This window comes from Heterocephalus glaber, unplaced genomic scaffold (genome assembly GCF_053883595.1).
Source record: "Heterocephalus glaber isolate CG9 unplaced genomic scaffold, H.glaber_assembly_v1.0 deba00001564, whole genome shotgun sequence".
In the NCBI taxonomy this organism is placed as follows: Eukaryota; Metazoa; Chordata; class Mammalia; order Rodentia; family Bathyergidae; genus Heterocephalus; species Heterocephalus glaber.
Window position 1 is genome coordinate 20,973,383 of NW_028258351.1, and position 23,201 is coordinate 20,996,583.

At 39.2% G+C, this 23,201-nt stretch overlaps 1 protein-coding gene across 8 annotated transcripts in view; it reads right to left on the reverse strand.

The window, feature by feature from the left end:
- The window catches only part of Stx8 (syntaxin 8), a 279,691-nt gene that overhangs the window by 222,013 nt on the left and 34,477 nt on the right, over window positions 1-23,201 (reverse strand). For all 8 annotated transcript variants that reach the window (XR_015443240.1, XR_015443239.1, XR_002386969.2 and 5 more), the window contains exon 5: window positions 6,585-6,709. Coding sequence is in view for 5 of the 8 variants with exons in the window: in XM_021238313.2 (XP_021093972.1) it covers window positions 6,585-6,709 (125 nt within the window). In the remaining 3 variants the exon portion in view is untranslated. The remainder of the gene's footprint in view (window positions 1-6,584; window positions 6,710-23,201) is intronic.

The following is a 23,201-nucleotide window of genomic DNA, read 5'->3' on the forward strand; positions in this document are numbered from 1 at the left end:
ATTCGAGAAGGAGCTCTTCCTGCACAAGGGGAAGCAGGAACAAATGAGGAAATGACAGATCAAGCTAGATGAAGAAGTTGATCATATGTTAGGACCCTCAGAGCAAGTTCTAAGAATAGATACTTTCATTTTTGTTTTAGTTTTAAGATTTTAAGAAAGGAGCTAGGTGGGGTGGCCTGTAATCCCAGCACTTGGGAGGCTGAGGCAGAGGGATCACCATGAGTTCAAGGCCAGCCTGGGCTATATAGTGAGTTCAAGGCCAGCCTGAACTATACAATGAGACCCTGTCTCAAAAAACAAGAAAGAAAGAAAGAAAGAAAGAAAGAAAGAAAGAAAGAAAGAAAGAAAGAAAGAAAGAAAGAAGGCAAGCAAGCAAGCAAGCAAGCTAGCAAGCAAGCTAGCTAGCTTTCAAGAAATTTGTGAAGTTGTGATCACAAAAGCTCAAAGATTAGCTAGTAAGATTTCTCAGTGTAAAATGGAGTCTGTCTGGCCACCTTCCCAACCCCTATTTCACATGAAAATACTGAGACTTAAGAACATAAAGATTTAGAATGGATGTACTTCTTTCTCAAATCTAGAAAGAACATCTACAAAATAATAAGATTAGATTGCGTTAAGAAACCCCATCAATAGACACTCTGACATACTTCTCCACGGTCTGCTGTCTGACACAGGGACAAGAGTCTACACCATCCACAACAGTACCTCAGAGGCTTTGCTCTACTTCAGGGATTTTTAAGGTAACCAAGTTATGGTCATCACGACAGTCGTGTTCTGCTTGGTGCCTGTGTGTGCCTCAAGTGACAGTTTAAGGAACACGGAAGCCAGGAAAGGCTAAGTGGTGATGAGGCTTAGGTTAGGCAAAGAAGGCAGTCACTCCCCTCCAGTCTAAGTTTTACTAATAAAATGTTATTGTGGATGATTTCCCAAGTGTTTCTAAGGCTCAACTAACATACAGAAAGGTTGACAGATTCCCTGGGCAAAAGGGAGTTAGAAATGAGCCTCTTTGGCTCTTCATGTTCACCTAGTGCGCGACACAGCCACAAAGCAGAGCCACAGTGATCTCATAACATCAGGTCCTGGGGCAGAGAAAAGGCTAATAAGAGTTTACTGTAAGGATTATTTCCATGTTTGTGTTTATCTCTGAAAAACACCTTGCCAGCCAGCAACAAAGGACATGGCATTTCAAAACACAAAAATAGAATAGGGAGGAAAAAAACCCCTCATATGCATTATATGTTGCTATGTCCTCCATTTCTCCATCTCCTCATCCCCAAAAGCCAAAGGCGAGCCAGCTTTCAGAGTGAGGATCTGAACACAGTTGTGCCCTGCTTTGGAGCCTCCATGGCAGAAATGTGCAGAGCATCTTCTCACTCAACCCACAGCAATCCCTGAATGTAGCTCCTTCTTGGGGATAGGTTATTTTTTCCTGGCTGAAAACAACTTATTTTGGCAAAAGCAACAATGCCAGGAAAACTCATTAGTATTAGCTATAAGACAGATCTTTCAGAAACAGGGAAAACTAAAGAAGAAAAGACTGCACTGCTTTTCATTTTTCTATTTTCCTTCAAACAAGGTAATGGGTGAAGTATGTAAAACTGAAGATACAAGAGAGTCACAGTGTTTCATTTACTAGATAATTTCACTGTGAAGAGGAAATTCAAAAGAGAACAGACTTCTGCTTCTGGCCAAGATGGACAGGGACCAGATTTCCCTCCAGCCTTAAACAGTGGGATTGGGAAGGATAAGGCAAAACATACACAACAGTTTCAAGACACGGACCGCAGCCAGGACATAAAGAGCAGAGACTGCTGAGACACGGCCAACAGACAAGAGATGAGCTCTAAGACCGCCCAGATCACTGCCGCACCAGACTCCCAGCTGCAGCGTGCAGGGGGAGCCCAGGCAGAGCCGGCAGACCTGTTGAGCTGAGAAGAGTCCATGTAAGTCAAGGCTGCTCAAGTCTGCAGGGCACAGAACGAGAGAGGAGCAAACTGCACACGGTGCTCTGCTAACCTGCAGAGTCCATGCTGAGGCTTTGGCTGGTGGTGTTGGGGGCTCACATGAGGAGTAAACAAATGACCTAAGGCTGGGGAATAAAAAAACTCCAAGAGCAGAAGAATGATTCTCCACGCTCCACAGGGTCAGACAGACATAGTGCCCATCCCAACAACCTCGTCACCTCCCTATTCACAGAGCACCACAGAGGCTCAGTAGGGGGGGTAAACTACCTCTAGACCCAAACATTGTCTGGGAAGGGCCACACAGTAACTACTCTAGGCTTTGGGGATCATGTGATCTGTACAGCAAATACCCAACTCTGCCACCGTAAGCAGGAAAGCATCTAAAGATGATATGTAAGTGCATGAGCATGACTGTCTGTGTTCCCATAAAACTTATTTGTGAGCCCTAAACTTTGAATTTTGTACAAATTTTGCAGGTCACAAAATTGTCTTCCTTTGATTACTTTTCATCATTTAAAACTTTTAAAGCCACTTTTTAACTTGTAGACTATACAGAAACACATAGTTGACCAGATTTCGCGCACAGGTCATGGTTTGTGGTACCTGTTCTAAAATAAATGCCTCTATGGTCTAAGACCCAAATAACTTAACTGGATCCCACAGCAACTCTCAAGAATATTTCTAGAAATTCAAGAATAGCCATTATTGAAAAAAACCCACAATAACTGGCATCCCAATGACTGTTTCTCCCACTAAGGTCAGAAACAAGGTGAGCAGGTTGACTCTCCACATTGTACTAGAGGGTGTAGGACATGCAGTTAGGCAACAAAAATAAATAAAAGGCATCCAGATTAAAATGAAGAAGCAAAACTATTCACAGAAAACATGATCATTTGTGTGGAAAATTCTATTTATCCTCAATAAATATACTATTTTTTTTTTTTGGTACTAGGGATTGAACTTGGGTCCTTGCACTTGCGAGGCAGGCGGCGGAACCACTGAGCTAAATCTCTGGTCCCACTATTTCATTTTTTTTTAAATGAGTGAATTTAGAAGACTGCACAATCCAAAAACAATATACAAAAACCTGTGTGTGTGTGTGTTACTGGCAATTAAACCCAAGGTCTCTGCACTGAGGTAAATTGTACTCGGCCCTTTTAAAAAAATTTTTATTTTGAGACAGAGTCTTGTTAAGTCACTAAATTCCTTAGGCTGAGCTTGAACTTCCAATCCTCAGCCTCTGAGAGTGCTGGGTTTATAGAAGAGCAACAATCAGACATTGTATTTAAAAATTTTAAATGCCAGGTGTAATAATAAAATATATGCTATTTATAATAAAAATATGAAATACTGATAAATTATATAAAAGATATACATAGTGAAAACTAAAAAGCACTGCTGAGAAAAATTAAACAACTACATAGAGAGATTTGCCACATTCCTAGATTAAGAGACTCAATATCATCAAGATCTCAGTTCTTCCCAAATTAATCTTAAGATTCAAAGTAATCCCAATCAAAATTCCAGAAGGCCTTTTTCTTTTCTGGTGCTGAGAATTGAACTCAGGACCTCAAGCACACAGGCAAATGCTCTACCACTAAGCTATAACCCATGCCTGAAGCCCTTATTATTTTTGGAGAAACTGAAAGCTAATTCTAAAATTCATAAGAAAATGTGAAAGATCTGGTAATATCCAATAAAACTGTTAAAAAGAACAAACCTGGACAACTTATCTACTTGACTTAAAAATCTGTCACAAAGGCACAATAATCAAGACAGCGTGGCACTGGTATGAACAGGCCAATGTAAAAGAATAGACTCCAGAAATAGGGCCATAGATACACATTATCAAAAAACAAAAGATTATAAAAGTTTGACAAAGATGTGGAGAAAATAGAACCCTTGCCATGTTTTTTACCACTCTTGGTGGCAGTACAAATTAGTGTATCTATTAAGGAAAACAGTATGGAGGTTCTTCAGAAATTTAAAAATAAAACTACTAGAGCTGGGAATCTAGCTCAGTGGTCCCGGCACCTGCCTCACAAGCGCGAGGTCCCAAGTTCGATCCCCAGTACCATAAATAAATAAATAAACCTACTATATGGTGTAGCAATTTCACTACTAGGTATATAAAGGAAATGAGATTAGTATGTCAAAGAAACGTCAGCATTCCCATGTTCGCTGCATTACTCCCAACAGATAAGATTTTTAAAATCCATCTGAATATGCTTCAATGGATGAATGGATTTTTAAATATATATGTGCAATGGAATACTATTCAGCCATAAAAATCCTTCCATTAGCAACAAAATGAATGAATTTGAAGGACATTATGGTAAGTGAAATAAGTCACAGAAAAACAAACACTACATGATCTTACTAATATGGGGAATCCACTTCAAAGGATACAAAGTTCAGTTAGGGAGTTGAAGAGCTCTATTATATATCATGCTAATACACTTGAAAATTGCTAAAAGACTAGATTTTAAGTGTTCTCACCACAAATATGTGAGGTAGTGCACATGTTGGCTTGATTTAGCCACTCTACAACTGTACACCATAGATATATACCATCTTGATTTGCCAATAATTTTTAATTTTAAAAATAAACAGTTAAGGGCTGGGGATTTAGCTCAGTGGCGCCACGCCTGCCTTGGCGCAAGGTCCTGAGTTCAAACCCTGGTACCAAAAAAAAAAAAGCAAATAAATAAACAGTTAAGGGCCTGGGATGTAAAAATGTCTGCCTAATATATGCACAAGGGTCTAGGTTCAATTTTTAGCATCATGCACACAAACACAAAAGCATTAAACATACACCTTTTATATGACTCAATCATTCTACTTGTAGGTATTTACCTAAAAAAACATGAAAATTTACGTCTATACAAATACTTATGCATGAATGTAAATAGTTGTTTTATTTGTAAGACACCCATCCCCCCCGACTGAAAACAACCCAAATACCCATCGACAAGTATATACAGCTTGTGGTAAATTCGAGCAATGGAATACTACTATGATTCCACAGCACAAGCGAATAAAATGCTGATACAGTGACAACATAGGTGAATTTTAAAGTAATTATGCTAAGAGAAAGAAGCCAGATCTCCTTTTTCACTTCCCCCACCCCCAAGTTAATACTGTATGATTCAATTTATGTAAAATTTTAGAAAACAGAAACTAATTTATAGTGACAGAAAACAGATCAGCAGTTGTCTAGAGATGGAGGAGGGAGAATGGGAAGAATTACAAAGAGACATGAAGAAAACTTCTATTAAAGAAGATAATGAATGTTATTTTCATATTATTATGTTTGTTATTTTGACTGCAATCATGATCTAATAGGTGTATACATATGGCAAAGCTTATCAAATTTACATTTCAAATATGTGCTGTTTATGATAATGTCAAGTATACCTCAATAAAGCTTTTTTGATAAGTAAAATTAGAAAGTAAACTTATCTGTACAGACTGACATGACAAAAATGTCCATAACACATATTTAGGTTTAAAAAAAAAGCTGTGGAATTATATATATATATGGTATCTATAGACCTCATGACCCCACTTACGTAAAATATATGTTTATACTGAATACATGGTGTGAGTTCAAGTTTAAAAAAAAAATTATTACAATAAAAAAACACATTGCCATTAACCTCGCTCAAAATACTTCCCTCTTGCTTTGAGCACATTTATTCTATTGTTCTTGCCACTTTCTGAAGTAGCTGATAAGTCTTTTTTCATCCCTTTAGTTACACTGTTGTGGCTTCCTCAATGTCCTGAATTGATTCAAAATGTTGAGCTTTCACTTGGCTTTGGGGACGAGCCAGAGGTCATGGTGTCAGATCCAGGGATGGCGCTCAGCAGCAACATTCACTATGTTTTTGATCACATCTCATAAAGACTCAGAAGAGGACTTTTAGAACTGCTTCAGAAAGTAGCAAGAATGATGGGACAAGTGTGTTCAAAGTGAGGGAAAAATTTTGAGGGGATCAATGACAATGACAATGTCTCTTTTACTGTAATAAATCCTTTTAAACATCTACCATACATTTTAATGACACCATACACACACACCGATATATACATATGTGTATACACACACACACACACACAGAGGAAGTACATGTTAATACATTCAGTTTGAGACCAGAGAAACAATATAGAGAGCTTTTCATCTTCTCTGTTCCTATACTGTTTTGACTTTGTATAGCAAATATGCATTACTTCTGAAATTTAAAAATATGAGAAGTTTAAATCTAATTGGCAGGTTTAAAAGTTCATGTGCAAGATGAACTTGCAGGTAAAAGTCAAAATAACTTCCTTTACAGAAGAAAAAGATGGAGGTGTGTGTTTGGAGAAAAATCAAGGGCACATGCATCGAGTTCACCAGGACCTATCAGACTCAGATCTCTTCTCTGCGCTCAGGAGTGGAAAAATCACTACTTCTCTCAGCTACACAGTCCTCTATTCCTCAGGTATTCTGAGGCACAAAAAAGACCAAGAGCTTGAAAATACCAACAGTTTTCACTCCAATATTCTATAGGGTAAGGAATACAAAAAGCCACAGATACAATCTGGCACGTTTCTGAGCCCCACCACTTAGGTATTCGGTACCTTGGATAATTTTCTGCTGCTGCTGCCGGAGTTCATCAAATCCTAAGCCCCTGGTCTCCTCTGGCTCCTCAAAGAGCCAAGGGTTGGGGACTCCTCGTTTAGCCTCTTCCCTCATCAGGCTGGACCTAAGAACAATATAAAATGCATTACACACCTCAAAGACTACAGCTCAGCTGCAAATTGTTCCCACAAGGGCTGAGATGGCCAGCCTTGCATGCTTTGAAATTTCAATTTGAACAATTTACTGCACCCTTAGTTTATGCCAGGAACTGTGTTTGATGCAGTAAAGGATACAGAAATGAATAAGGCACAAACCTAGGGCCCAAGAATTACAGCCTATGGAACAGATGATGAGATAACATAATACTTGTACTAATCCTCCATGATATATTTGATTCAATAATCAGAGGTGGGTAAATGAGCTCTTTAAATTTCAAAATCACAAAGCCCATTGGAAGTGGACTTTTCATTCAAAGTTTGTCTCACACCCTACATGACACCAAAGGTACATACATTATTTCTCAAGCAGATATAATGTTGTGATTATAAATTACAGCATAAAGAAAAGGCCACATAATTTCTCATTAAAGGGCACTTGGTTCAAAATGTTACATGCATGCATGAAAATATTACACTGAAACCCAACATTTCATAAAATTAATATGAATAAAAATACATTTTAAAAGGATATTTGGTTTCTCACAGAAACTCAGTTTCAAATCCAACTTTGTGAATATAATGCAGCATTCACAACACAATCAACCCACTCAAATTATCAATCTTAACCTTGCTCCTTCTAGTAGTGCCCCTTTTGCACCAGACATATCAATCTTGTTGTCCAAGGAACAGAGAAGACAATTTCCACCTCAGCCCCCTGCTTACAGGATTCTTTTCAATCAAGTCCCTCCTCTCCTGCCCCGACCTGTCCACATTCTTTCCAACCTACAAGGATCATTTTGTCCAGGAAACCATTTCTGATAACTTCAACACAGAGATGAACACTCACTCTACAGCTCTCATTAGCATCATAAAAAATGATGTCACAGTAGGAGTGGTAACAGTAATAGCAGAGATTGAGCCTTAGTATGTGCAGGCATGGCTCCATGGGATTTATAGAATTCCCTCTTTTCTCCATTATTTATCATTCTTCTCCTGTCACAGTCTCTCCCATTGTCTTGAAGTATCTGCTACTGTATTGTTTAACCTTTTATGTGGATAAGTTTCCTGTCCACTAGATAGAAAGCTAAAAACTAAAAAGCACCCATCACTGTACTGTAGTGTTCCCCAATACGAAGTAAAGCGCTAACAGCACATCACCTCCCAGTAATAGATGGCTGGTTAGAGCAAGTTCAGGGGCTTGCTGGAGGATTAAGTGTAACCACTCATTCAAAAATCATCTACTCAGTACAAATTATGTGGTACGCACTGTTCTAATCATTAGGATAAAGAAAAAACAAACAATAGACAATATAGACCACAACCTCTGCCCAGACAAAACCAGGTGCTGCTTTTATTCTGGTGTGGGGTGTGGGGCACACAACAAGTAAAATTGCTCAAGTAGTGCTTGGTAAAAAAATCATTCAATCAATTAACTATTATCATTATATAAATGACTGCGTTGTATTCAGAAGAGACACTGAAGTATTACTTTTTAATAAGTATATCTCAAATAGCTATATGAATTTCATTTTAGTTCAGTACTTTATATCCAATAGAATATAATATATCAAGAAACAAACCCAGGCCAACCTGGAAGAATCTGTGATTCCTTGGACTGATTTCAAGCACAGAGCTCGTCTCTCTTATGCAAGTGTACCAATGAACATGGCAAACAGAAGTGTCATTTCTTCCAATTTATCAAAAAGACAGATGTGCTCTTTAAAATCTTACTTTACATGACTGGCCCCAAGAATTTAAGATGTCAAGATTTTGGATTTATTCTATACAATAATCATTCAATTTCACCTAGCTTTGAAGACAGGGGAAAAAGCAATGAGAAAGGAAGGAAAAAAGGAACTTTGCAATCAAAGCATACCTCTTAGCTTTTAAACCATCTTGCAAATGTCAACTTTGTCAAAATAAAAACAAAAATCGTGATGGGATTCCATCATGGCTAATTGCAAAAGCCTGGATCAGAGGCCTGTAAAGTCACCTCAAAAGTGCACCACGACCAGCCATGAATATCCATTCAAATGAGTATATGCAACTAGTTATACTGGCCCCCAAGTTAGAGTTGGCACGTCCAGCTGTTGGCGGTTGTGCTGCTTAGAATGTACTTTTAAAAACTAATAGCCAGGGCGGGAGATTTAGCTCAGTGGTTTTGCTGCCTGCTGCGCAAGTGCAAGGACCCAAGTTCAATCCCTGGTACCAAAAAAAACCACCCAAAACTAATAGCCAGGTGTGGTGGTGCATGCCTGTAATTCCATCACTCAGGAAGCTGAGGCAGGAGGATTGCTGCAAGTTCGAGGCCAGCCTGGGCTACATAGTGAGTTCAAGGCCAACCTGAACTACATAACGAGACACGTCTCAAAAAACCAAAATAAATAAATAAATAAATATTAAGATTAATGGGCTGGAGGTGTAGCTTAGTGGTCACCATTCATTCAAGAAACCATCTACTCAGCATGAATGAAGTCATGAGATCAATCTTTCACATACACACAAAAATTAATATTTAAGGGAGAAAAAACAATAAACGTGAATTTCTTTCTTTCTTTCTTTCTTTTTTTTTTTTTTTTTTTTTGCGGCACCAGAGATGGAACTCAGGACCTTGGGCTTGCAAGGCAGGTGTGGCACCACTGAGCTAAATCCTGGCAAATGTGAATTTTTTTTTCTTGGTGGTGCTAGAGATTGAACCCAGGGCCTTGTGCATGGTAGGCAGGCACTCTACCATTGAGCTACATCCTCAGCCCTAAATGTAAAAATTTTTTTTTTAGCAATTTTTAAGAAAATGACACATTAGGACTTCAGCCATATGAATGTGTGAAATATTTTAAACTACCTACTGGAGAATAAAAGTGACAACATAGGCACAATTTAATATTAATATTAAACACAAAACCATAAAATACATAGAAAAGATTTTACAGGGTTACCTAATTCCTAAACCTGAACTAGCCTCTTACCCCTATTTTGGTGTTTTTATTTTGCTTGTCTATTTTTTTTTTTGGTACCAGGGATTGAACTCCAGTCCTTGTGCTTTCAAACCAGGTGGCAGAACCACTGAGCTAAATCCCCGGCCCTCTATTTTGCTGATGTTCCAAATCCACTGGGAAATCCAGTAATGGACGGGCTTCACTACTAAGAGCAAAGCAAGCAAGGTGTTGTTAAGATCATAGGTGTATCCTGTACGCAGGATATTTGATTTTGTCATTAGCTTTCATCCTCAACTTAACATTTGGAGTGCTGCTTATTAATATGCAGTGGGCCCTACTAAAACTATATGAGAATCTGGGGGTAGGGGAAGAAATAGCACATGAACAGTTGAAAAGAAGCCCCATATAAAAATTCAGGCAAGGGATGTCCTCACACCTCTTACCCTGCTTGAAAACACTGTGTTAAAGACTTACCAACTATCTGTACCCCTCATGTCTCCCTACAGGTACTCTATCTGGATTTGTACCCTCTCAGGTACAAATATCTCCTATTCCTCTCCAGACTCAACATGTCTGTGCTGGTTACTTTTCTCCTTGCTGAGACAAAATATCCAACACCCTAAGTTAAAGGGGGAAAAAGTTTATTTAGCTCAGTTTGTAGAGGCTTCAGCCTATCATCGGCTGGCTCCAAGGCAGGGTGGCACATGGCAGAGGGGCAACAGTTCATGGTGGACGGAAGGTAGCAAAGCAACAAGGGAACCTAAACAGCTTCTTTCTGCCCCTTTTAGCTTATTCTGACTACTGGGACTAGGGCGGTGCCAAACCAGTGTACTGGTTTAGTAATCACAGGCCCTTAATCCCAGTGTCACACACTCCAGATTCAGCCACCTCTGACCGCATGAGGCTTGCGGGGGGGACATCTACATACAAGCCATTAACAATGTCCAAAGTCAAATTCACTACTTTCACCCTCTAAGCTTTTCTTCTCCTGTGCTCACTATCTTGGTTAGCAAGTCATCCACGCATGATCTTTGTCTCCTCCCCCACACCCATCAATGACTAAGGCCTCCTTGGAGACACTTCCCAAGCCCACATCCTCATCTCCAGCCCCGCTGGAACAGTTTTGGCCTAGACCCTAGTCTTCGGTGCAGGTCACAGTAATGATCTTCCAACTGGTCTCCTTGTTGCCAGTCACCTTTTTGTCCATATCATCTTACATGCTGATGCCAGAATCCTCTCTTTCAAATATCTCATCAAATCATTTCCCCACTCTCAAATGCCTATGTCCAAGAAGCTACAGGTCCAGCAGAAACTGACAAGACGGCCCCAGGGGTCTGTGACATCATTTCTCACCATGCCCCCTTCCACACTCTGCTTCCCCTCCACACCCCCACACTGCTCACCACCACTCAAAGGCACAAACTTTCACACTCTCAAGTTTTTGCATGAGCCTGAAGTGTCCCCACCCCCACCCCTTCATCCATCTGCCAAAATTCTATTCATCCCCTAAGGCTCCACTCAAATGTCACTTCTTCTGCTTAGTCCTTCCTGATTCCCACCCCAGCCCCCTTCCCTCAAATCAATCACTCGCTGGTGCTCCCATGGCACTCTGTTCACAACCTCTAACGTGGCATTTATCAAGCAGGATTGTAGTTAGTTATTTACTCATCTGTCTCCCTTCCTAAATTATGAGCTCTGTGAGGAAAGAAGCCACATGACAGTCATGTTTATATCCCCAGTACCAAAAAACAGAGCAGAGACTATGCCAGAGAAGCAGCATTCGGCAAATGTTTATGAAACAAAACTGGGAAAACCACTAAGGGTTTTAAGCTAAAGAGACAAAATGAGAGATGTATTTAACATTTTATTTTGAGAGATTAAAAAACTTAATCAACTGCTACCCACCTTCAAGACTTTAGCAGCAAAAGCTAATACTGTTCAAGCAGATGGAGAGAATTTACTTAAGAGAATTCTGTCATTAATGTACCTTGTAGCTCAACTTTGCCTTTGGAAAGACAAGTTAAGGAACATTTCTCCTTTTCAAAGTTAAGTTAAAGAAAGGAAGTGCTAATTACTATGCTGTGGAGTTTAGACTTGTTTTTTGTTTTTTTTTTGGCGGAGGTGGGGGCGTGGGGGGGGTGGCTGTGCTGGGGAGCAAATCCAGGAACTCACACACACTAGGCAACCTCTATGACAATGATAATGAGTTACACCCCCAGGCTTGTTTTTTGTCTATTCGAGATGAGGCTTTATTGTATTACCCAGGCTGGCCTCAAGTAGTCCTCCTGCCTCAGCCTCCCAAGTGGCCGGGGACCACAGGCCCATCCCATTGTGCCTGCCTCATATATTGTTTTTAAATAAATCAATAATTTGTATCCTTATTCTTTCAAGATGGAACTTACCTGATAAGTAGATCTTACCAAACAAATGCCATATTAATAAGTATGTTAGAATTGTCTTACCTAGATTTTACCCAAAGGTTTCATAGTCACTTCTAAGGATATAAAGTGATTTCATTTTAATCTCCAAAACAAAATAGTGTACATTATTAAATTATAATGATATAGGGGGCACAGATCTCTCTGCTGACAAATGAAGTTTAAACTTGCTTGAATACATAGGGAACTACATTCATTTCTTATCAACTGAATACAGAGTTGAAAAAGCATTGAATTCCAAGAAGTAGCTTTTCTTAGCATTTCAAAAAGATGTCAGAATGACTACATAAAATGTTTGTTTTGTCTGGGAAAAGTATCAGTGTTTGAGTATTCACAGACCACAGGGAAGTTGGCAGTGAGGACTAGCAAAGCTGTTTCTAGGGTGTCAATGAATTGTGCCTACAAAAACTCATAATGAGACTCACCTATGGATGTGAGAACGCTACTAAGTTATGAAAGGGCAGTTCCTTTTTCAAAACTATTCGTTCTTTGAATATAGATATGCACAGAGGTTCAAATTTCAATCGCAAATAGATTCTTTGACATAAATTCTTTAGAAATAAAGTCTGGCAATGATCTGTACACTAGGTTACAAAGAAGAACGGCTGCAACAAGGAGGTAAGCCAACAGGCTCTGCAGGAACGTAGAGGGCAGGATAAGGGAAATGACAAGCGGGAAGAGAGAAAGGGACACTCAGTACACTGACTCAAAGGGAACTCCCACAAGTGTTGGTAAGCAGAGTGGATACAGGGATAAAGATTCCCAAACCTGGTGCATTGAGGAAATTGACACAACTTAGGGAAAGGGATGTTTCTCATTACTTTTCAAACCTTAACATAGCTCCTAAAGACAACCCCAGAATAGCACTGCTCTTTCACAATTCTGATCTATGGATCTATGGATGAATGTACACTTGTAGCCGCATTTATAGAATGTTTACTTCTTTCATTCCAATCTCCATCCTACGGTATTGTATTTCTGTATCTCATCCATTCTTCTATCCATCCATAAAACAAATAAATGAGCACTGTGTATGTATCAGGCACTAATCTAGGGGGCCTGGATGTGAATAAGAGAGACATAAATACCGGACCTCATGAGGGACAAAACAAAAACAAAACATGGTGCCTAATGCAAAACAGATTCTCAAAATACTCTCACTGATGACTGGGGATTTAGCTCAGTGGTTCCGCCACCTGCCTCGCAAGCGCAAGGTCCTGAGTTTGATCCCCAGTACCAAAAATAATAATAATAATAATAATAATAATAATACTCTCACTGTTAAGTTTGAATTTAAAATCTCTATTAAGTATTAGTCCAGAACACCTAAGAACTTAAAACAAGGGAAATATCTTCCTTATTATCCAAGGAAATTTCACCAAAGAACCCTCAAAACCTACCACAATCAAATATTTTTCTAATTTTAGACAAATGCCATTCCTCCCCCCGCCCATGCATTGCTGGCCTAATTTATGTGGGCATCTTGGGGCATTTGACAAAACTTAGAAAAAGGGAAATTTTTTATTACCTTTCAATATAGTAGCTAATAAAGTCAAAGTGAAATTGCTCCTTCAAGATCATGACCTATGGATGTATGGATACTTGTAGCCATATTTACTAAACTGTTATCTTCAGGCCAGCAGTCCACCCTGTTCTTTTGTATCCCATCTGTCTTAATAAAAAGTTTTAATGTTAATGAAAACCCTAATGAAACAGTTCAATGAAGAATAAAAATACAGGGTAGAAAAGGCCATCAGAAGTCATTATTTCAGCCTCCAATCCAAATTTCAGAAATTCCAGAGTATTATTCCTGACCCATCCAGGCAATCCAAACTCCAGTAGCCAAAAGGTAGTGTTCTTTACCTTAAGTTTTCAATTGCCATGGGTACCTTACAAGTAGAAGAGGCTTCCAGAAGGAACAATATACAAAAACACTAAGAATTCCACATGCGAGCTGCCTTGGCTGCTCTGCCAACTTAATAGTGACTGAGTGCCATCTTCTGGTTAATGGTTAAAGCTCAACTACAACTATCCAGGGGTCAACACTTATTGCAGGCAGTTCTGTGCTTTATTATTAAATGGTGCATATTGAACACTTGCTTAGAAACAGCGTGCAGAAGTCAACCATATGCTCACACAGTGTGAGAGCTTTTCCGTTCCTGGAGCCAGACCGTCTGAACACTACTCTCAATAACAACTCTCCCCTTCTTTCACTTGGTTCTTCACAATCAACCAGGTAAAGGACAAATCCAATGAACTGTCCAATTGAAGAGAACAGTTTGGACTCGTACTTAGGAATGTGGCATCTCTAATGATTTCCAACTTTGTCTCAACACGATTTCTCATCTTATTTAGCAATATTTGCTTCCGTTCTGACTTATTTTATAAAACTGAAAATGAAGTATAATAAAATGCTCAATTGTGGAAATTATCACTGTTATTTGGACAAAGATACAAGTCTAGCATAACAAAATCATTTCATTAGCTGGCAGGCAGTGCCAGCAACAGTAGTAAAAATGTATGTTTGTTGACTGATATACAAAAATACAAATTCACGAGGCATGGTGGCACACGCCTGTATTCCCAGCACTCAGGAGGCTGAGGCAGGAGAATCTGCCAGTGAGTTCCAGCCCAGCCTGGGCTACATAGTGAGTTCAAGGCCAGCTTGAACTACAAAGTGAGACTGTCTGAAAACCAAAACAAAACAATCAAACAAAAAACCAAATTTGTTTAAGGATGCCAATGAATGCATATAAAGATACACCAAAGCCAAGACTGCCTATACCACAGTCATTTTCACCTCAATGACCTTGGTTTTATTACACTAATTCATCTAGTTCATATCTAAAAATGCAAATTATTGAGATGGATGTCTACACTTTTAAACATGGCATCCCTTCTCTCTAGGGGCAGGGGCCAAAAGTCTGTTAAGCTCCCTCAAATTGCCTTTTTTTTTTTTGGCACCAGGGATCGAACTTGGGTCCTTGTGCTTGAGAGGCAGGCGGTGGAACCACTGAGCTAAATCCCCGGCCCTTCAAATTGACTTTTACGCAACCTGCTGGATGCCAATGTGCAGAGGGATATGGAAGCTATCGCTCTAGAAAAAGTAGGAGTCAAGAAAGTACACAATATGAGAAAAAATGCCAGGTATACAAAGTCCACTCATTCTCACAGGGTTCTCTCATCTCAATTCTTCCAGTCTCTCAGTCTCCTCTCCTTCACATGAATTCCTCCCTTTTCTAATCTAGACCATTCAGGGCCCACGCCACACAATTCTGCACTTCATTACTCACCATTATAGATTATCTTCTGGTTGTTTTATGCAAAATAGAAGGAACTCACCAAACAGCATGCAATTTCTGTCTTCCCATCTGCTAAGATAAGTGTCAAGCATTCATCCAAGTTTACAGCACACTTTCCTACTGACAAAGGGGACTCATATACATTCATCTCGTTTGAACTTCACAATAATTTGAGTAGTCAGGAGTCTTCACTTTACAGAAAATGAAGTCAAAACTCAAACCAAGGTTTCCTAACACTGAGCCTTTGTTGCTTGTACCCAATCACACAATACAAAGTTAGCAATATGCTGCCTGAACATCCAGCAGAGGAAAATATTGTCCACAGAGGCAATGAAAGAGAACAGTAACAAGGTATTCAAAGCCAGTGAGAAATGAACAGATGTGGGATCCTAAAAGGGAACCAGGGTAAGAAACCAAAATCCAGAGACAAGACTGGGAAATGAAACTCAGCAAAGGATAAACAGACTTGAGTTCCAGTTCCCTCTCAGGTCAAGGTATGCCCTTCACCATGGGGACAAGGACTTCTCTCAGATTCAGTTCCCTCATCTGTAAACCAAAAAGTAATCCCTTCTCTGCTACTGCTGAAGATGATTTATGAAGGTCAAGTGAAATCACAGAGGTATATTAATGAGCTTCGTAACAGGAGAAGAGAAAAATGGAAAATTCTTATTTTTAGCAAACAAGTAAGTAATGTTTTAAAATTTCTTTAAATAATTTATAAAAGTACAAGTTGGAAATGTCAAGCAATTTAAAAAAAAAAATCAACAGAGCCAGGTGTGGTGGCGCACAGTATAATAATCCCAGCAGTCAAGAGGCTGAGGCAGGACTATTGCTGCGAATTTGAGGCCAACCTGGGCTGCTCAGCAAGACCTTGTCTCAAGAAAGCTTTCCACCACAAAAAATCAACATGATGAACTAAAACAGAATGTGGACAGGTAACTGCTCTTTCTTCTTGTTCATTAATGGACTGGAACTTTCCTTTTTCCCATTTCCAAATTACTTTTATTATTTAAAATGAGTGCATGCAGGAGTAAGAAACCCTTTATTTTTCATATCCAAAGTCACAGGACTTAAGAAGTTAAAATTCAAATCAGATATCATATTTTACCCATGGACTAATCAAAACTTGTCACAATGTGTGACACCCACTGACAGCTAAGGTGAGCAAGTGGGCTCTGCCACACCCCGCTCAAGGAATGTGGAGTACCGAAATTCCTAAGAAACAAACAGGACAGTCCTTGTTAAATCTTTTTATCATTTTTTGTGGTAATGGAGATTGAACCTAGGGCTTTTCCAATGCTAGGGCACTCTATCCTCACGCCACATCCTCAGTTCAGTTGCTGCTCAATTTTGAACACCTATACCTTTTGTCACAGTCCCCCTACCATGAGGACTCTGTCCTACTGAAAGAGATCACAGTCCTTGTGGACATTTAACACAGCATCTTGCATCATGGCTACAAACAAAACAACTTGACATCCATCAAGTGACTCCATATGGAATTTGGAGAATACTAGCCATTGAAAAGTATCTGTCAAAATGAGAAATTAGAGACATTTATAGCTAAGTGGATGCACATTGAGGCGATACTCTTAAGTGAAATAAATAGGACACACATGTATAAATACCGAATAGTTTCTCTGGTGTGAGAAACTGAAAGTGTAAATAAGGACTAAAATGTATAATAGGTAATGTGAAATAGGAAGAAAAGGGGCAAAGGGGAAGGAAGTGGGAGGGCTAGAGGAAAGGATAGAAGGGAATGGGATTAATATGAGAAAATGGAAAAATAGGAACAAAATCTTGGTAAATAGGGAGGAATGGAGGGGTTGAAGGGAGGGCTGGGCAACAGTGAAAAATAAGAACCAAGAGAGATTATGTAAAGGTGCAAATTTCCAATGATGAATGTCTTTATATTGTATACCTAAAATGTACCAATGATTAGAATGAATAATCGATAATGCAAAATAGGAAGAAAAGGTCCAAAGGGGTAGGGGTAGTGGGAGGGGCAGGGGAAAGGAAAGAAGGGAAAGGAAAAATGCTGAGAAATGGAAAAAATGGAAATAAAGTCTTTGTAAATAGGGAAGGGTGGAGGGGGTGAAGGGAGGGCTAGGAATGGAGAAAAAATAAGAACGAAGATGCATTATGTAAAGGTACAATTCCCAATGAGAAATGTAATTGTGTTGTGTACTGAAAATGTACCAATAAAAGAATTTAAAAAAAAGTATCTGTCAAATCAATTTGAAGGAATTTCCAAATTTAAATGAAAAAATTATAAAGAAATACATATAATACAATTCTGTTCTTTAAAATTAGAAAGGAAAACTCACACTATGTCAACATATTTGTAAACATTTGAATAAGCACTAATAAGAGCAAGGAAACCCTCCCGATTTAGTAGTAGTTACTGTAGGAGAATGGCCATGAAAAAAGGAAAGGGAGAGAACATTAACTGTGCTTACACAAAAGTATGCTTTGACTTATTACAATGAGCATGGATCATGTTGACCATTTATTTCAAATCCAATTAAGGAAGAGTCCTTTCCTCATGAGATAGACACACAAGGAGTGGGCAGGAGGATGGATGATAATAGGGAACTAAGAACCACAAAAGTAAGTGACACAACTTTATGTTTTATGTCTCAGTTAAAAATAAGTTTTAGTAAGTAAATGACAATTCATGTGGAAACTATTAGAAGATGTATTAAGAGTACAACTCAATTTAAAATCAAGAATAGAAAACAAAAACTAAAATCAAAAAATGCCAAAATCAAGTATATTTTTCCATGGGGAAAGAGCAACAGGAGAAAAAGATATGAAAGTTTTATAAAAGAAAGGAAGATGAAGGAGAAACAGGGATGAACAGACTGGGGAAGGGCACTGCCGGCAGTTATGAAAGAAGACATATAAAAATGACGTTTGCAATTAGTTACACAGGGGAAGTAAAAATTAAAGAGAGCTGGAAGATCATATAATTCCTCTCCTAAATTCTGGAAGCATCAGGAGTCTTAACATCCTCTCCCTGCTTTACAGGAAGAAAACCCCAACTCCAACATCTAGCAACTAGGAAGCAGAGTTAAATTTCCTCTTCTATTGACTCATAGCCCCATCTTGTGGTCAGTTCAGGTATAGCTCTTAGAGTTGTGTACACACATGAAAAGTGTATGGAGGAATATACAGGGAAGTGTGTACAGGTGGATACAGACAGGTGTATACAGACAAGTACATATGGCTATATACATATATTTACATATAATTTATATATTCAGGTAGTTCATAAATGTATGTATGCACATATTTGTACACACATTAAACATACATACATCATAACATACTTAGATACATGTAGAACACATGTTTGTATACATGTAAGTACAAAGTACAAGTACAGATAGGTGCATAAATATTTTTAATTCAAGTGGAACATAGAAAAAGAAAAGTCATTTGGCCCAAAGATAATTCACATAGCAAGTAACCCCAGCTAACCACTACCCAGGGCAACTAGCAGATAATTACTAGCACGAGGAACCCCTGGCCCTCCTCCTATTCACTGCTCCCCCAAAGGGAACTGCCTCCATAATATTATAAAGGTGACCTTTATAGATGGCATCATACAGTATATACTCCTTTTCTTTATTATGTATTTTTATTAGTTCATGTTTATAATACACAATTACACTTATCGTGGGAAGTTTATACATGCACACAACACATTTTTGGTCCTCTTCCCCTCCCATCTCTCCCTACTTCAACTCCTGATCCCCCTTTCCATTTGAATTTTTTTTTTCTGTTTTTGGAGACAGGGTCTCACTATGTAACCCAGCCTGGCCTTGAACTTGTTGCGATCCTCCTGCCTCAGCCTCCTTAGTGATGGGATTACAGACGTGCACCACTATACCCAGCTCCCTTCCCATTGGAAAAAGCTCTATTTCCATTTTTTTCTTCCATTCTCTTTTTTAAATCTTTTTACCCTTTATTCCCTACCGCTCTCTCTTTTTCCCCTTCCCATTTGAAAAAGATCTGTCTACTTCCTATTATCTATCCTTTATTTTGCTCTGTACATTTTCAACAGGTTGTTTGTGAGCCCCACAGATAGTATAGCATGTAGACTGTTCAATCTCATTTGCCGTGCGGTATCACTGTAGGAATCTGATATTGTGAATTTAGCCATAATACTACAGAGGTCAATGGATTGTTCCCAGGACGGATTATTAAGAACAGCACTGCTAGCTGGTGTGGTGGTGCATGCCTGTAATCCCAGCACTTGGGAGGCTGAGGCAGGAGGATCACTTAGTTCAAGGCCAGCCTGAACTACACAGTGAGACCCTGCCTCAAAAAAAAAAAGCACTGCTATCAACATTCTTATATGTGTCTGTAGTACAGTTGTACTAAATATAAATGGTTTTCTAAAGAGACTAAAATGTACCAGTAGTCTATGAGAAATACAATTGCTTCTCATCACAGCAACACTTGACCTATCATTTTTTTTAGACTCTAGGTATAATGGTATGATACCATGGTTTAAGTTCATAATTTCCTGATGACTAGTGAAGTTGAACCGCTTTTCATGTTCCATTAGCACTGGCCATCTCTTTTACAAAACCCACATTCAAGTTCTGTGCCTTTTTCTAACAAGTTGTCTGCTTGTTATAGGGTTGGCTTAGAGGGTGTAGCCAACCCACCTGGCTGGCCTTTGCCACCAGTCTCAGGTCCCTCCCTCCCCCATGGGGAGCCAGGCCACTCCTCCGAGTTTCCCCCACCCAGGCATCACTTGTTCTTCCAGACCCAGGGGTCGGGGGGACAGGGACAGATAATGCCCAGCATCTGGCTCATCTTGCCTTTATTCACCCAAACCCGGCTACAAGCCATCAAAGTAACACAAGATTCATCTGCTTTCCAATATCCATCAGTACATGCTCAGGTAAACAACTTGATCTCAGCTGTCTTAACTTTTCCCTAGGACCTGCAGTATGCCATCCCCTCTGAGTGCAGCCTTTCTCCTTCGTGCTCACAGAGGAGGGCGATTAGGCCTCGATGGGATGGGTTCTTCGCCTATACTGGATACACTTTGGTGTCAGACTTACACATTCTGCAGCTCCTCCTTACTCTCTGTGGTAATCCTGGCAAACAGAAATTCTAATTTTTTTTTTTTGGTACCGGGGATCGAACTCAGGTCCTTGAGCTGTGCAGCAAGTGGCGAAACCACTGAGCTAAATCCCCAGCCCTAGAAATTCTAATTTTAAAGAAGCCCAACTCCTCCTGTGTGTATGGTGCCTGTGGAAATCTGTTTTAAGGAATCTTTGCCTAACCCAAGGTCATCAAGACATTCTCCTATGTTTTCTTCCAAATGTACTCGTTTGACCTTTCACATTAGCTCTACAATCTTTCTGGAATTGATTTTTTTAATGTAGGGTGATAGCAGAGGCCAAGATTCATTTTTTTTCCCATATAAACATCCAGTTAACACCACTTATTGAAAGGACTATCTCTTCTCCACTGTACTCAGTGTCAAATTTGTGATCAATCAGGTGAAATAAGCTTCATGGCTTTCAGTGTAGAGGTCTCATTTGACCTATTCCATATATTTCATGTTATTTTAAGTACTACAGCAAACAGAATCTTTTGAAATTTCTGTCACTGAATATTTCTTTGTTGCCTGGCTTAAAAAACCTTCAGAGTAGAAAAACCTCCATGGCTGCTGCTCCCACTTTTGGACAGACCATGTTTTCTTACAGCCCCCCTGGTAACAGCTGGATACCTCTGCTGACTTGATCAATGACACGGAGTTGCAATGACTAATATTCGTTCAGAACTAAGGGTCTTTGGTTTCATTTGCTTGATCAATCATCCAAATGGATAATCTCTCCTTATAGCTAGTATCTCTGGAAGTCAGCCTTACGAGAGTAAGCTCTTGTCTATCTCATAGAAAAAAAATCCATAATAAATGACTACAGATCTCTCCAACCAACAACCACTCTTATAAATATAACCTAAACGCTTCACGGCTACTTTGCCAATTTCTGAAACAGTTGCAAGATGTTTATGAGAAATACTTTAAACATTTCACTTCATAATCTCCCAAGATATACTGCCCAGCAAAATAGATAATGCACAGGAAATCATGTATGTTACACAACAACTCATCTTAAAAAATAAAAAGGTGGGAGACTGAAAGTGTGTGTGTCATTGTACTTGTGTAGAATCTTTCTGAAAGGATACACAAATGACTGTTAAAAGTGGCTGCCTCTGGGCTGGGGATTTTAGCTCAGTGGCACTGTGTCTGCCTGGCAAGTTCAAGGTCCTAAGTTCAATTCCCAGTACAAAAAAAAAAAGTGGCTGCCTCCAGGGAGGAAATGGGAAACTAACTGCAGGTCAGAAATGGGAGGGAGTCTTGATTTTCACTGATTACCCTTTCTACACTTTGATTTTTTTTACCACATAATGCAGAACTTTTAAAATAAATTCATATTTTAAAGTATTCTTCAAAACCAATCTACTAGCTCCCATAAACCTCTGCAACATCTCAAAGTATAAACTTTTTTGACTTGACAACCTCAACTAAACTGGTCCTTCCATCAGTAAGCGTCATAGGATGAGGATGTAGTTCCGAAAGAGAGCACCTGCCTAACATATGGAGGGCCTCAGGTTTGCTCTCCAGCAATGGGGAATGTGGGAGAAATCTAAGAGTCAAAAAATACTTTGTCATGAGACATATCCAGTTCCTCTCCCCCAAAAAACATGGTCACCGTACACACTAAGGCTAGTATCAGACCACTGGTTTACATAGAAAACAAGACCATATACACATCAGATTTTTCAGGTCAGGCCCTACTCAAATACTACTCCTTATACTATCGGCTCTTGCACCAAATTAATCAGTAACCTTTCTCCAGATTGTGGAGACAAGGTCAGAAGCTGTTACTTCTTAAAATAAAATTAAATAAGAATTAACATACAAAGCATAAGATTGCAGAAGAAACCAGCTCTATGAATCTGTATAAACACAACACTGTTAAAACTAGGTTGTACCTGGGGATTTAGCTCAGTGGTGCCACCACTGCCTCACAAGTGCAAGGTCCTGAGTTTGATCCCTGGTACTGCAAAAAACACCCCAAAACTAGGTTGTACTTTCAAAGTACTTCTCTGCCTCTTCAGGAAGACAAGTGGTAGGTGTAAATATCACAGCTTCTTTAAAAGGTGAATTGGAGATTAAAAGCAATGATCCAGGTTGCACTTGAACCTAAACAAAACAACCTAAAAGGGCAGTGAGCTAGCTACTACTTCTCTGGGATTTCAGGAACAGCCATAGCAGGAGATGAAGGCTCTTTGCTCCTATCTCTTGTTTTATTGGTTATACAGATGAATGCATTTCATTTTGGCAGACTCATACATGCACATAACATACTTAGATGAATCATCATCTATACTTAAAGAGTTGAATCTATCAACTAAAAGTCTTTTGGTAAAGTTTTAAATTTCTTCTTCTCCTATTTGTATCCTTTTTATTTTTTTCTCTTGTGTAATTCCTCTAGCTAAAGTTTCAAAATCTATATTGAATAAGAGTGGTGAGAGTGGGAATCCTTGCCTCATTCCTGATTTGAGAGGAAATGTTTTCTGTTTTTCCTTTCAGAATGATGCTGGCCACTTGTAAGGCTGAGGCAGGAGGATTGCTGCAAGTTTGAAGCCAGCCTGGCTTACACAGTGAGTTCAAGGCCAGCCTGAACTACATAGCACAACCCTGTCTCAAACAAAACAAAACAAAACAAAACAAAAACTCCCACAAAA